General features: G+C 48.4%; 1 protein-coding gene across 1 annotated transcript in view; it reads left to right on the top strand.

The window, feature by feature from the left end:
• Nucleotides 1–13,537, top strand: part of LOC309685319 (E3 ubiquitin-protein ligase TRIM36-like) — a gene marked incomplete at both ends in the record, with an annotated part of 46,958 nt that extends 33,421 nt beyond the window's left edge. Inside the window, 6 exons of the mRNA XM_082501102.1 lie at nucleotides 8,831–8,977; nucleotides 10,058–10,153; nucleotides 11,086–11,339; nucleotides 11,991–12,115; nucleotides 12,657–12,950; nucleotides 13,236–13,537. Of these exons, the coding sequence (XP_082357228.1) occupies nucleotides 8,831–8,977; nucleotides 10,058–10,153; nucleotides 11,086–11,339; nucleotides 11,991–12,115; nucleotides 12,657–12,950; nucleotides 13,236–13,537 (1,218 nt within the window). The remainder of the gene's footprint in view (nucleotides 1–8,830; nucleotides 8,978–10,057; nucleotides 10,154–11,085; nucleotides 11,340–11,990; nucleotides 12,116–12,656; nucleotides 12,951–13,235) is intronic.
• Between the last annotated feature and the right edge of the window lie 767 nt (nucleotides 13,538–14,304).

The following is a 14,304-nucleotide window of genomic DNA, read 5'->3' as shown; positions in this document are numbered from 1 at the left end:
GGGGAGGGCCTGTCCGCCCCCCCGCTGCACCCATGGGACCCGGCTGCAGGAGCTGCTCTCGGGGGCAAACGAGAGGTGGGGAATTAATTAATCTGCCCTGAAATTACAGCTCACGGGAAAGACTGAGAGGAATTTGCGTCTCCACCAGCAAGGGATGACGGTCACGTCCTGGTGATGCTCAGCTGTGACCTGCGTGTCCCCCCCCCCTCACAGCCCTACTTTGGGGCTCTGGAGATGTGTCCTCTCCCGGGTCCAGTCCCCGTCACAGCCCAAATCCTGGCTCAGGAGCCAGAGGGGTCCCCGCAGGGGACGGTGCTGACCCCCACGATAGCAAAGGAGGGAGCCACAGGACCGGTGGCTTCGTCTGGGTAGGATGGAGATGGAGAGGGGCAAGGAGGGGGGTCTCCTGCTCCGCCACCAGAGCAGCTCCCCCAGTTTGGCCCCTCATCCCCTTATAACACTGGGATCAGTGTTATTAATTACACTTTGCGCGAGATTAATTACATTAATCCTCCCTCCTGCTGCTGGTGGCCAGTCCAGCTTGCGTGTGACGGGACGAGGGGGCCGAGGTGGGAAGTTTGCCTGCTCGTGCGATGCTTTTGGCCTCCCCCGGCACTGGGAGGACTCAAAGCCGGACCTGAACCTCTGCTTTGTACTTTTCCTCATCCTCAATTACACCAACGCTTCCCCAGGGAAAGATTTTTCTTTCTAACTGGAGGAGTTGCACTGAGACAGGTAAACTGAGGCAGGACAGTCAAAAATCCCTCTCTCTCCTGCTGGGACAAAAAAAACGCTGCAGCAAAATAATAATTTGGAGAAGTTTTCTTGAGATGGAACAACACTCTCTGCTCCGAAACTCAAAAGTGAGCTCGCCATCCCCTTTCCCAGCCCAGTTTCGATGCTTTGATGTTTTCCAGGCACCTGGCAGCGGCGGCGAAGGACAAAGTACTCGGGGGCCAGAAAAAGCTCATTCCCAGATGGGAACGTTTGTTCCTTTTGCTCGTTAAATTGGCTGGCGAGTGGGAGGTGTGAGCTTCCCCGAGCGTCGCTGCTGCGCGGCGGCAGGTGATGCCATTGGGTCGAAGCAGGAATTTGGGGGATAAAAAGCAGATTTCCGGTATTTTGCTCTTCTCTAAAGAGAAGGGTTTCCTGGAGGCCCTTTCAAAGCTGCAGTTGTGACTCGAGTGTGAGACGTGGTTGGTTTTTTATTTCTTTGAGCGCGGTGATCCCAGTGATGCTTCCCCAGCCCCGGGGGCAAGGGGAGAAGAGAACTCCTGTAGTTCTCCTTCAGCTTTTAAGGCACAGATGCTCTTTGTGCAGCGTTGGCAGTGGTATTTCAGCCAAGGAGGGCATTAGCTGTCAGCCCTTGGCTTTTTTTTTTTGAGGAGAAAAATGCAGTTTTGTGTGGAAAGCGGGCTTGCAGCAAGAGAAGCCTGAGCCTGGTTGGGCTGAAGACGAAGCTTCACCCTTGTAGGTTCTGAGGGCCTTTGGAGGTTGGTGGTGGCCATGTCCTGTGGCCAAGTGCCATCTAGTGAGTCCTGCAGGTATCACGTTTGGAGAATGAAACTGGCTGTGCTCAAAAGTGTGGGGTTGGGTCTCCCCACCCCACCCCCAGTTTGGAAATCCCTATTTTAATTTTTCGAAAGGAACCACAAGAATGAAGCAGGAGGCTTGGTTTTGGTTTGAAACACTCAACTGTCTCCCCTTTTAGTAAATCCTTCCAGACTCACGGTGTATACAATACAGGTGACATTACAGGTGGTTTTATTTGGGTAGGGGAAAAAAAACCTCCTCCAAGTCCGTGTTTTTAGGGCTGTGCCTGAAGGAGGAGACATGCAGAGGTGTGATGCTCGTTGGCTCGCGTGGCCGCGGGGATGGGTGATGACTGGGAGGACGTAAGGGAGCTCTCCTCACCTGGCCCCAACTTGTACCTTCTTCTTCTCGCTAAACAGAGACACGACGAGGAGGCGGTGATGGACCAGGGAAGAACGAGCACCGTTGCCAATATTCACTATGAGAAGGAGGAGCTGGAAGGTGAGTCGGGAGAGGTGGCACCAGCCCCACGCGTTTTCCCGTTGCGCAAAGTCCCTGCCGCGTCCTGTGCTCAGTGTACGCATCACCTGCAGCGAAACGTGGCGTGCTTCTAAATAAACAAGCACAGTTATTTTCACATTTTTTTTAATGTTGTGGCTTTTCGACAGAGGGGAAAAAGCCCCCGCGGCATCTGTGGTGTGAGTGTTGGCCACGGAGCTGGGCAGTTCCCAGCTTGTTTTCTCAGAGGCTGCTCTTGGCTTGGAGAGGTCAGGAGAATAATTTGATGGCTGCAGACACAGGGCTGTGATTTTCTTTTTTTTTGTTCCAGACTTCATTATCACGGGACTAATTGGATCTCCTCTTGTCGCCTTGTGCCGACAAAGATTTTAAAAATAATTACCTTCTGTGGCTGCTTAATGAGCAGGTCTGAGTGTTGTCCAGCCGAAGCTGGAATTTGAGACGAGGGTTGATACTTTCAGGGCACTTTTAGGTGACCCGGAGCCATCGCTTGTTGTTGCTCTGTTGTTGCAAAGTTAGAGTAAAACAGGCTTGGAAAAAGGGACGGGTCTCTGACATTCAGGAATGCAGTGAAACTAAAATGAAGAGAAGTTGGTGTTTCCTCCTGGGATGGCTGTGCTGGTTTAATCATGGCAGCGGCGTCAACCGTCTCCGCAATATCGAGAGTGATGAGAACGCTGCTTTTTTTGCAGGCCACCACACCCTGTCCGTGGGCATGCGGATGCCGCTGGTGAGGCAAAGCCACCGGCACCACCGACCCCACCGCCAGAAGCATCGGAAGAAGGAACGGGAGGACTGTGCCCCGATGGAGCAGGGCTACCACTGTAAGTCCCGCCGCAGCATTCATGAGCCTCCTCGGGGCTGCGTGGGTGCCGGGGTCCTCTGCAAGCAGGTCCGTGTGGCTGATTGGTGTGGTTTGCTGTTCTTCTGAGGGAAAGTGGCATTATTTGGGAGGCAGTTGAAGGCATAATGGATTGAGGCTGGTCTTCCTTAGAGGGATCCTGCCTTTAAAAATGGAAACATGGGGAAGGAAAGTGGCCCATCCTTATGCAGAGGTGGAACAGATGGTTCTCCTTCTCCATGGCTCTGTGCAAGCCTGGCCAGACCCGGGGGAGAGGGGCCAGCCCAATATTTAGGGCTGAACTGGTGCCAATCGATGGCCACGTAGGGCTTGCTCCAGCGTTCGCTGCCGTCTTCCACGTCCTCCTCAAACTTCAGCCACCTGCGGACATCGGGCACGATCAGCCCCATTGCAAGAAAACAGCAGCTCTGTGGAAAGGGACCTGGGAGTCCTGGTGGACAACAGGATGACCATGAGCCAGCAATGTGCCCTGGTGGCCAAGAGGGCCAATGGCATCCTGGGGTGCATCAAAAAGAGTGTGGCCAGCAGGTGGAGGGAGGTCATCCTCCCCCTCTACTCTGCCCTGGTGAGGCCGCATCTGGAGTACTGCGTCCAGTTCTGGGCTCCCCAGTTCAAGAAAGACAGGGATCTGCTGGAGAGGGTCCAGCAAAGGGCTACGAAGATGATTAGGGGATTAGAACATCTTTCATATGAGGAAAGGCTGAGGAACTTGGGTCTCTTTAGTGTAGAGAAAAGAAGAATGAGGGGGAATCTTATTAATGCTTTCAAATACTTAAAGGGAGGATGCCAGAGGGATGGGAGGAGTCTTTTTTCAGTGGTGCCCATTGATAGGACGAGGGGTAATGGGCACAAGCTTGAACATAGGAAGTTCTATCTTAACATGAGGAGGAACTTCTTCACTTTGAGGGTAGTGGAGCACTGGAACAGGCTGCCCAGAGAGGTTGTGGAGTCTCCCACTCTGGAGATGTTCAAAACCCGCCTGGACGCTGTCCTGTGCAACCTGTTGTAGGTGACCCTGCTCTGGCAGGGGGTTGGACTAGATGATCTCCAGAGGTCCCTTCCAACCCTGACTATTCTGTGATTCTGTGTTTTTTTTGTATGCCTCAGTTTCTCCTGGGGCTAAAATGGGAGAAGGAGACTTCTTTTTAGCAATGGAAGTTACTCTGTGCTTGCGATTGTCCTTCCTCAGCCAAGAAAACTTAACGTGGTCTTCCACGAAAATGGTTTAATTTTTTTTCCTTCCTCCAGGCTCTTTGGAGGTTTGATCCGGGATGTGAAGCGAAAAGCCCCCTGGTTCTGGAGTGACTTTCGGGATGGTCTGAGCCTGCAGTGTCTGGCGTCCTTCCTCTTCCTCTACTGTGCCTACATGTCCCCCGTCATCAATCACCTTTGGGGGACTGCTGGGGGAGGCGACCAACAGCCACATAGTGAGCACCTCTCTCTGTTGGGTGGCACGAGGGAGGACAACACTCATGCAAAAGTCCTTGCTGCAGTGAATTTGCACTTGTGGTTTTCCCTCTAATGATTTAATTACTCGCTGCTGCCTCTCTTCCCTGGACAGAGTGCCATGGAGTCGCTGCTGGGCGCATCCGTGACCGGCGTGGTGTATTTCCTCTTTGCTGGCCAACCTCTCGCCATCCTCGGCAGCACCGGCCCCGTCCTCGTGTTCGAGAAGATCCTCTACAAATTCTGCAAGTAAGGCTGGCTGCTGCGGCCAGGTGCTGCGAGCGCCTTCAGAAGAAGGCAGGGATGGAGAAAAGATGTTTTTCTTAGTGGTAGTTGGTAGATTTAAGTTGTCTTCTGTGCCACAGACATCACGCGCTGCTGCTTTAGTATGTGACGGTGCAGGAGCCCTCGGTCTCTGAAGGATGGATGGGTGGTTCAGGGTTTTTAGAGTTAAAGTGAAAGAGCAGGAGGAGGAGAAACCACAAGGATAAGGATGCCCGAGATGGGCTGCACAGGGAAGATGAGACAAATGACTCTGGTTTGGGAATGAGGGAAGATTTGCTTTCCTCTCAGTACAAACTCGGGCACTTTTTTGCATGTTTTTTGCTGGAAGTGGAAATATATTTTACCCACATATCCAAACAGTTTTCTGGTCAAATGTTTTGATGATTTTTGAAAAAGCAGGAGCTTTTCAGGCAAAATGGATATTTTCCATGACAGTCTTTTTGTTGTGGCAACTGTGATGGGAGATTAACCTCTCTTATTGCAATTAAATTTATTATGAAGCCCCAACTTGCTGGCAGCAGGTAACTGGGTGCAAACCCAGCCGGTTTGGCTGTTAGGGCATCGGGGTGATGTGGGAGAACACCACCTTCCACAACAGGGACCTGACCTCAATTAGCCTCCGAGGCATTAACACAAGGTAATTGTTAAAGAATGATAATTAAATAATTGGCCTCTCCTCCTGCGGGCCCACACCCTGCGCCGCAGCCCCGAGGCTGTCTGTCGTAGGACGTGGAAACTGCATTTACCATCCGCAGCCTTGACACGCTCCTGAATTGCTGCCGACTTTCCCCAAAGGAAGGCATGGCTCAGAGCCTCTTGCTGCCCTCTCCACCCTGCATTTTCTTTTGCTTTCCCAGGGACTACGCACTCTTCTACCTCTCTCTACGGCGTGCATTGGGCTGTGGACCGCCTTCTTCTGCATGGTGCTGGTGGCCACTGACGCTAGCTCTTTGGTGTGCTACATCACCCGCTTCACCGAAGAAGCCTTCGCCTCCCTCATCTGCATCATCTTCATCTATGAGGCTCTGGAGAAGCTGAGTCACCTGCGAGAGGCCTACCCTGTGCACACGCACAGCAAGCTGGACTTCCTCACCATCTCCTAGTGGGTTTCTTCCTCCTAAAGTGCCGCTGCCCCTTGGCAGGAGCTCAGGGCTGCACCTCCATCGCCTTCCCCTCACCTCTGTCTTGGCTTCTCTCCTCCCAGCTGTAAGTGTGAGGCACCGACCCATCCCAGCAACGAAACCCTGCAGTTCTGGGAGAGCAACAAGATCAATGTGTCTGGCATCACCTGGGAGAACCTCACGGTGACTGTAAGTGCCCCGAGTCACTGCTTCCTCGTGCTGCGGCCGTGGCGTCCAGGGGCACTGGCCTGGTGCAGAGCTCAGAGCCCTTCAGGTGATGATGGGCTTCCAACTGTGCCAGTGCTGCTCTGAAAAGTCGTTATTTCAGTCTAAGGTGTGGGTTTAACCCCCTTGGGCCTGGGAAGGAGAGTCCACCTCATCCCTGACATGGTGGGCAATAACTGTTATCCTCAGGACAGCGGTTCTGTCTGGGAGCAAGGTTCAGTGGGTGCTTTGGTTATTGGAGAAGTTGGAGGACTTCAGTTCATGCTTGAAGGCCATAATTAGCTTCCTTAATTGGTTCCTAGTAACTCCAGGCCTTGCTTTCTTACTCAGCGCTGTCTGAAGGTACGTGCATAAACTTGCATGTCTGAGCAGCTCCTTGGGCCATTGTTGCTGGAAGCAGAGCTCAGGCACAGGGTGGGACGCTCTTATAGACATCTTCACCCCCCTTGGCTGTGTCCTGTGAGCCCGCCCCCTGTGAGCCCGCCCCTGGGAAGGGACAATTTGTCTCTTCTCCTTTCCTGTCACTGTTGTCTTAGCCCTCCTTCCCCGTTCCCTCTTTCACTCTCCCCAAGAGTTTCCAGTGTTTCCTTCCCCTCTGGTGTCTTCTTCAGCCACGGTTACCTGCCGTTCAAGCGGAGGATGTGCCATAGGTCTGTGGTACGGTGTCCCATCACATCTCCTGTCTCCGCTGTCGTGGAGAGTTTCATGGACCTGCCTGTGGACACGATGGCCCCTACACACCTGAAGTCCTCTTCAGGCTGAGAGATCTGGGGCTGTTCAGTCTGGAGAAAAAATGGCTCAGGGAGACCTTATTAAGGTGTCTCAATGCCTGATGGGAGGGAATGAAGGCAAGGGAGCCAACTGTACCTCAGGAGTTCCCAGTGAGTAGACTCGGAAGGTTGTCAAACTCTGGAACCACTGGAACACTGCAACCGCCCAAAGAGGTTGTTAACTCTCCACCAATGGAGATCTTCCAAACCCTCAGGAGTTCCCAGTGAGCTTTGAATTTTGAGGGTGAACAAACACTGGAACAGGTGTCTCAGAGAGGTGGTGGAGTCTCTAATAACGGAGTTATTCAAAACCCACCGAGAGAAGGTCCTGAGCAACCTGCTGTAGCTGACCCTGCCTCAGCTGGGGCTTGGACTACACGGTCTCCAGAGGTGCCTTCCAACCTCACCCATTCTGTGAGTGTAGAGGACAAAAGTAAGACAGAAAGAAATGAGAACAGATCCCCTTGGCCACAAACACCTTGGTCTCCTGTGGAGAGGACCTGTGATGAAGAGAGGAAACTTATAATGAGGAAGGAGTAGCAGAGATGGAGTGTTATGCACTGACTGTAATCCTCCATTTCCCATCCCTCGTGTGCCTCTCCAGGCGGGAGTGAGAAGAAGAAATGCAAATGCAAATGAAGGAGTAATTTGAGCCTAGGGAAAAAAAAAAAAAAAAGTGGGGTGGGGGAATGGTCTAAAATATTTAGTCATAGTTTCTGACTATCCGAGTCTACTTGACTTGGCAATGAACTGATAATTTGTAAGTGATTTCCCTGTCTTTGTTTTGACCCATGATCATCTTTCCCCTCGTATCATCTTGAGGAGGGGGAGCGAGTGAGCAGCTTGGTTGTTGTCTGGCTGCTGGTCAAGGTTAACCCACCTTTCATAAACCCGCTTTCATTCACAACCAGACTGGAGAGCACTTTGTAACGTGTGTGGTGGGGATGGAAGAAGCAGATACTGGGCTGATTGTTCTTGAATTCTGAGAGAACTAGACGAGGTAATCTGCTGACCTCTTCGGTCTCTAGCTTGCAGGCTGTAATTCTTACTTACACGAGGAGATGAATAAAAGTGTGCAGTTTCCGTTAGGTGTGACTGTGCACTGCTGTGGGAAAACTGCTTCCACAGACTAACAGCATGACTGCAGTTTTTGGAGATGTCTGCCTGCACAGCTAATTTTCCTGAACATTTCCTTTGTCTTTGGGCTTTTCACCATAGCCTAAGATAACATTTGGAGCTTGAGAGTTGGTTTTGGAGATGGTCTGCAACCTTAGCTTTGAGTGTCCGTGTTTATGCTACTTTATGTGCCTTTTAGATGGCTTTAGCTGTTGCATGATCTTGGAGTTGAGCGGCACTTTTTCCCTCTTTGAGCAGTTATTTCAACACGCTCAGTTTTTGAAAGATGAGTTTTAGTGAACACCAGGTTTTTTACAGTGCTGTTTAAGCTGTTGCTGGAATTAGCGCTCAGCATGAGCAACTTGTAATTGGAGTCAGACAGAAAAATTGAAACACTGGGGCCTTTTGTCTTTAAGATGGCTGTGACTGGTGGTGGTGGCTGCGTTTCATTTGTTGCTCCAAGAGCAATGGCTATGTGGCTGGTCAGAGTCTAGCTTAGACCTCAGTCATTACAGTATTATGTCAACTCTTGCTTTAAGAAACAGTTCATAGCTGTTTCAAGAGATGCCGGTGTGAACAGGGTTAAATTTGACAGGGTGGACATGTTCTGTATTGCATTTACATCTCCGAACTGGAGTGCGGGGAGCTTGAGGTGTGCAGACAGCTTCAGGGATTAGCAAAATGGTTGATTGCAGTATGGAGGCTATGTGATGTGTACACAGACATTGCTACAGGTTCACTCACTGTAAACCTGGTGAAACTGTTTGTTTTCATCTGCTGGCTTTCACTGGCATGGACAAATGTAAAAGGTGGAAGATAAACAGAATATAAAAAATACCCACTGATAAGTCAGACGCTGCTGTGGGATAATTGAGTGTTTTGGCGGTTTGTTGAGCACCTCCGTTTTTGGAAGGACACCTGCATTCTCTCTGCTCTCTTTTTTTTTCTTCCAGATTTTGATGTGTCCAGAACATGAAATGGAGAGGGTAAACATGTACTGTGAAACCTGCAGAAGGCCTGTTTGTCGTCTATGTAAACCGGGTGGATGTCATGCAAACCACAGAGTAACAACCATAAGCACTGCCTACAAAACCCTTAAGGTAAAAGTAAATATTGTTGGACCTGGCCTTAAGAAGGGGGAAGAGCACTGAGCCTCGGGTTTAAGGGCAAACTTCCCCTGGCAGGATGCCAGGACGTGTGTTTGGAGGACACTGAACGAGTCATGAGGCATGCTGCTGTGCAACATCTGTTAATGTATATATTAGTGTGACATAGTGTGCGGCTAAGAAACTAAACTATATTTTCTATGAGGCTTCAAACAGAACCCCTTAAAAGCGCTTCCACCTTATGTTAGCCAACTGTGCATCAGTACTGACCAATGCAGAAGGTTTAAGAAGTTAATGGTTTACAATCTGGCTTTTTTAAGGCAAGTGTCCTTGTGGCTTGGGTTAGCTTATACTTCAGAAGCACTCCTGAAGAATCTGCATCGGCAGTTATCTGCTGGGACGCTGTATGTTTTTGAAGTTGCAGAGCTGTTGATTCCCTAAGCACCATACAACAGGGCAGACTTGCAAACACTGCTTTGTTATTAAAGAATGATTGCTGCTGCCTCCTCTTCTTCCTTTGCTTCCTCTCTTGCTCACAGGAGAGAAAAAAAAAAAAAAAAGCCCATCCCAGCCTGCCTTCTGCTCTTTGGCCTCCTCGCCTGTTTGCAAGGCTTTTCCTGTACAGCTGTTAACTCTTGCAACTAAGGAAGTGCAGAGACACTCCTAAGTTCAAGTTTCCAACCACTCATTTTTCTAGCAAACCTTACTACAGATGAGTTAATAACCTATGAGGCTTTTCTATTAGTTCTGGTAATGTCTTGAAGACTCGTGTTCCTAGCCTAAGAGAGAAGGTGACTGCTGTGGCTGGGGAAGGATGAGCCAGCTGAGGCTGTCACCTCTTCTCCTCAGAGGCTGTGCCACCAGTCCTGCACATGGCAGTGGCCTGATGTGCCGGGCCAGTCATGGCGGGTCACTGAGCAGTTCTCCACAGGGTTGCTGCTCATAACTGATGGCAGGCTCTTGTCCTCGTAACTACAGAAACTGAGTGCTGGCTGGGTGGCCCACCTGTGCTTGTTGTCAGTTTGGGTGGGATGCCCTTGTTCTGCCTGCCAGTTTGCTGTTTTATTTTAACAGGAGAAGCTTTCAAAAGATATCGAGTACCTCATCAGTAAGGAGAGCCAGGTGAAAGCTCGCATCACGCAGCTGGATCTGCTGCTGAAAGAAACAGAGGTGAGAGTGGCTTGTGGGTTGTCTGGGGATGGACCTTGCAAGGACACAGCAGGGACTCCAAATGGAACAGTGAAGTGTTCCAGATCCTTTGGTTTTTTTTTTTGTTAGCCAGCAAAACCATTTCTGAACAGTTTGTGTTGGTTCTGAGTCACAGACGGTAAGACCTAATCCTGACAGTGTGGGAAATTTGGGCAACCTACAGAGGGAAGTTAAGTTTTGGGTGCTGCTGTGAATTTAATTGACATAAAGCTTATTTGATACCTTACCCAAAGAGAGGTGAGTTAGACTTACAGCTCTTGCATATGAGTGGTGCTGCACAATTTATGCTGTCTGTTTACCTTGAGGATGTTGCAGTGAAGTCAGAATTAAGGGCAAAATCTCCCTGCAGAAGAGTCAGAGCTGGGAGCTCACATACGAGCGGAAAAACGCAATGGCAAAAATTGGCAGGAGCTCCTGGCCCTGCCTGTATCTTGCTGCAGATGGCCTTTGTGCTTCATAGTTCCTTTTATCCAGGGCACTCATCAGAGGTGGCACTACAGGGCATAGGGGAGAAACTGGGCTGGACTCCCAGTTCAGGGTGACTGGGGAAGGTGGAAGAGCACCTAGGTCTTGGGCATGAAGACTTCAGACGCTGACTTGCTTTTACAGTGATTTTCCATGAACTATTTAGACAAACGCTGTGCGTAACTCAAAACATAATCGGAGGAATAATTTCCTGCTCTTTCCTCTCTGCGTTAACATAGGAGACGCTTACTAGCTTGGGTGCAGTGCTGATTGCATTTTCAGTGTTGAAGAGCATAACAAAGCTCGTTAGTCTTGTCAGTCAAACAGATGACTAGTTTGCTCTGATCTCTTGAACAACCCTAAGTACATTTCTGTACACAGCCACAGTGCTGTGGGATCCGTCTAAAATGTCTTTTGTTCCCTCCTAGTGCAACAGTGAAAGAGCTAAAGAAGAAGCATCTCAGAGTTTTGAGAAATTATCTCATGTCCTGGAAGAGAAGAAATCCGCAGCTCTTAGGGCAATTGAAGCTTCTAAGAATTTAAGGCTGGAAAAATTGCAAACACAAGCAGAAGAATCTCAAGGGCTCCTGGAAAATAATGGCCTTGTAGGACTTGCTCAAGAACTGCTTAAAGAAACCGATCCATCTTGTTTTGTTCAAACAGCAAAACAACTTCACGTCAGGTATCTTATTAATTATCTTCCGTTCGAGGTACAGGTACTGTTCCAGGGATGTCTGGTCAGTCATATTCTTTGGACACCTGCTAGGAAAGTACTGAATGCAAGTACTTTGTGTTGCAGAGCCTCAGAGGCGGTCCCGGTACCATTCAGTAGAAATTCCTATATTACAGTGTGCGTTAAAAAACAGCCCAGAGGAGGGGCTCTGTCCTGCGCCAACGCCTAGCCTTCTTCAGTAGGACTGCAGTGGAAGGGTAACCCATTCAGCTCACTGATACAGTCCTTTGCTCAGAGATTGCATCGGGTATTTGCAAGTTAATCTAACAGGTCTCTTCTGGCTTTAAACTCTTTGATCTGAATAGTTGTGCTCCATTAGCGCTTCACACCTATTTTGTTCTTTGAATGTAATGCCCCAAATTGTTAAAATGCTCTGCCAACCAAAAGATTCCCTGTTAGTTATCTTTACACTGATGTACAAAAGGCCTTTAAATTTTGCACTTTAATTCTGTCTAGAGAGACAAGTTTCTGGGACACATGAGTAAGTACCTGAAAAGAGAACTTTTTTTAAAGCAAAACCTAGCGGTTTTGCTTTAAGGAATGCACCCATGTGAATTCCTTTTTCCCTCTTCTGCCATCCCTCTGCTTCTGTGCTTTCAGAATCCAAAAAGCTACTGAATCTCTGAAGAGCTTCAAGCCAGCAGCTGAAACTACTTTCGAGGACTTTGTGATGGACATAGCCAAGCAAGAAGAGATCCTTGGTGACTTGTCCTTCCATTCCAATGGTAAATTATGAGAGCATCATGTCTTTCTTGAGTTATAGCTTTAAGGGCTTCTCTGGAAAGAGGCAAAACTTGTGCAGGGCTGCAGTTGCAGAACTCAATCTTGTGACTTGCATTGTCCCTTCTGCCTCTGTGATTCTCAAGGCATTACCTGGCAGCAATGCTAGCTTCAGCTTTGATAAAGAAGCTAAGATGCCATGGCATTCAGAACCAGTTTACATTGGCTTCCAAAATATTGTAGTTAAGTAATACTAGGTCTTCCTAGCAGCTTTTTGTCGTGATTGCATGACAGAAAAGAATAGGTTTTTATATGGTTTTTTAGTTGCCAGCAAAAATAAATAATACAACTTTCAAAGTAAAACCAGAAAGGATTTAAGTGCATGAACAGACCCGTCCTCATCTGCACTCTTTGACTGAGTCAGATTTCCCCCCCCCACTGTCCCCCCAGTGCTGTAGCCACTCAACAAAGGGCTTCTGTGTTTAATTCTAAAACAACATGTATCTACATTTGAGGTTTTTTTCTCCTGAATCTCTGTCATTCCAGGTCTAGAAATACCAGAAATCAATGAAGAGCAGAGCAAAATGTACAACAAAGCTCTGATCAGTTGGGAATGCCCTGGGAAGACAGACTCAGCTGATATCTATGTTCTTGAGTATCATAAGCTTAATAGAGAAGAGGAGAGTACAACGTGGCAGGAGATTGAAGTTTGCAGCAAGAGCAAAGTAATATCTGATCTCGATGACGACAGCAGCTATGCCTTCAGAGTTCGAGGATATAAAGGATCCATCTCTAGCCCTTGGAGCCGAGAAGTTATCTTGCGTACGCCTCCAGCCCCAGGTATTGGGTTTTCTTATGTCCACGAGCTGCTGGTGGTGTTAAGAGCTGTAGGTGGTTTCCAGTAGCTCCCAGACTTCTACTACACTGTTACCGGTTGTATACATGTTTAAAAGCACTGTTAACAAACAGGTTAAGTAGGTAGCATACTGAGACTGTGTTAGCTTGCGTAATGTTCCTGGTAGCCTTTAAAAGCGAGGAATTCTAGTGCCAGCATGACTTAAAATATAGTTTATAAGCACAGAAATACTTAACTAAGAGAAAATTTTTTGGGATGCTGTTTTTCAGTTCTCAGTTTTCTTTTTGATGACAAATGCGGGTACAACAGTGAACATCTCCTGCTGAACCCAGGAAGAACCTCTGTGGAAAGTAGGGCTGGATTTCCTCTACTGCTGGGGTCTGAGCGCATGCAGGTCGGATGCTACACAACCCTGGATTACATCATTGGCGACACCGGGATTGCCAAAGGGAAGCGCTTCTGGGCTTTTCACGTGGAAGCCTATTCCTACCTGGTGAAAGTGGGAGTTGTTTCTAGCAACAAGATACAGAAGTTGTTCCATAATACCCATGATGTGACCAGCCCAAGGTAAACTGCAGACTCTTGCTTAATACATGTTTTGTATAAGGAGATGGCTTTTTAAAAAATAAATTAAGAGCGAGCCTGGTCTCAATTAGTATAGAAGATGAACCTAAGCAGTGGGAAGTGGCTTGAAGGATATAGTGTAAGCAGGTTGTCCTGTTCATCCTCTACTATTAGTAGGAAGATGTTCTAATTGTCCAGAGTCCTATTTTCTTTCTTTCTGGGAAAGAAATCGGGTTTCTACAGATATCAAGATATGTCAGTTAAAGCAAGAAGGTTAAAAAAGAGAAAAAAAAGCATCATTTGCAAGATTGAAGCAATGCTTAGTTGTCAATAGTAAGATTCTGCCTTAATTCCCTTAGCATACTAGGTTTGGCAGCCACTCAGAGGTACAATGTTCACTGTGCATATCTGTGTGTCTTTGCTGTAGCTTGCGTCATGGTGGATTCCAAGTCACTGGCTCATCCCAGGCTATAGATTTGCATATGACACTGGAGTGCTACTGAGCACAAGCCAAAGTGCAGTGGACAAACCAGCAAAAAGATTTCCAGCTCTCAATTACAGTTGTAGTAAGCCTGGATGTGTCTAGGAACTGCAGGCTGGGAGGCTATCTCCCAGGGGCTCTTAACTTTTTCATGAATCTAACAAAAGTGTTGGCCTTCTGCTGTATAACATACTGAAATTATAAAAACGCCAGTGTCTCAAGCTTCTGAAAGTCAGATGGAGACTTTTTGAAAAATGAGAAATTAGATCCTGATTTTCTCATTTCTCCCGGTC

This window comes from Vanellus vanellus, assembly GCF_965231255.1.
Source record: "Vanellus vanellus genome assembly, contig: HAP1_SCAFFOLD_60, whole genome shotgun sequence".
Lineage (NCBI taxonomy): Eukaryota > Metazoa > Chordata > Aves > Charadriiformes > Charadriidae > Vanellus > Vanellus vanellus.
The sequence above is the reverse complement of the archived record's forward strand: the minus strand, read 5'-3'. Positions and strand labels throughout refer to the sequence as shown.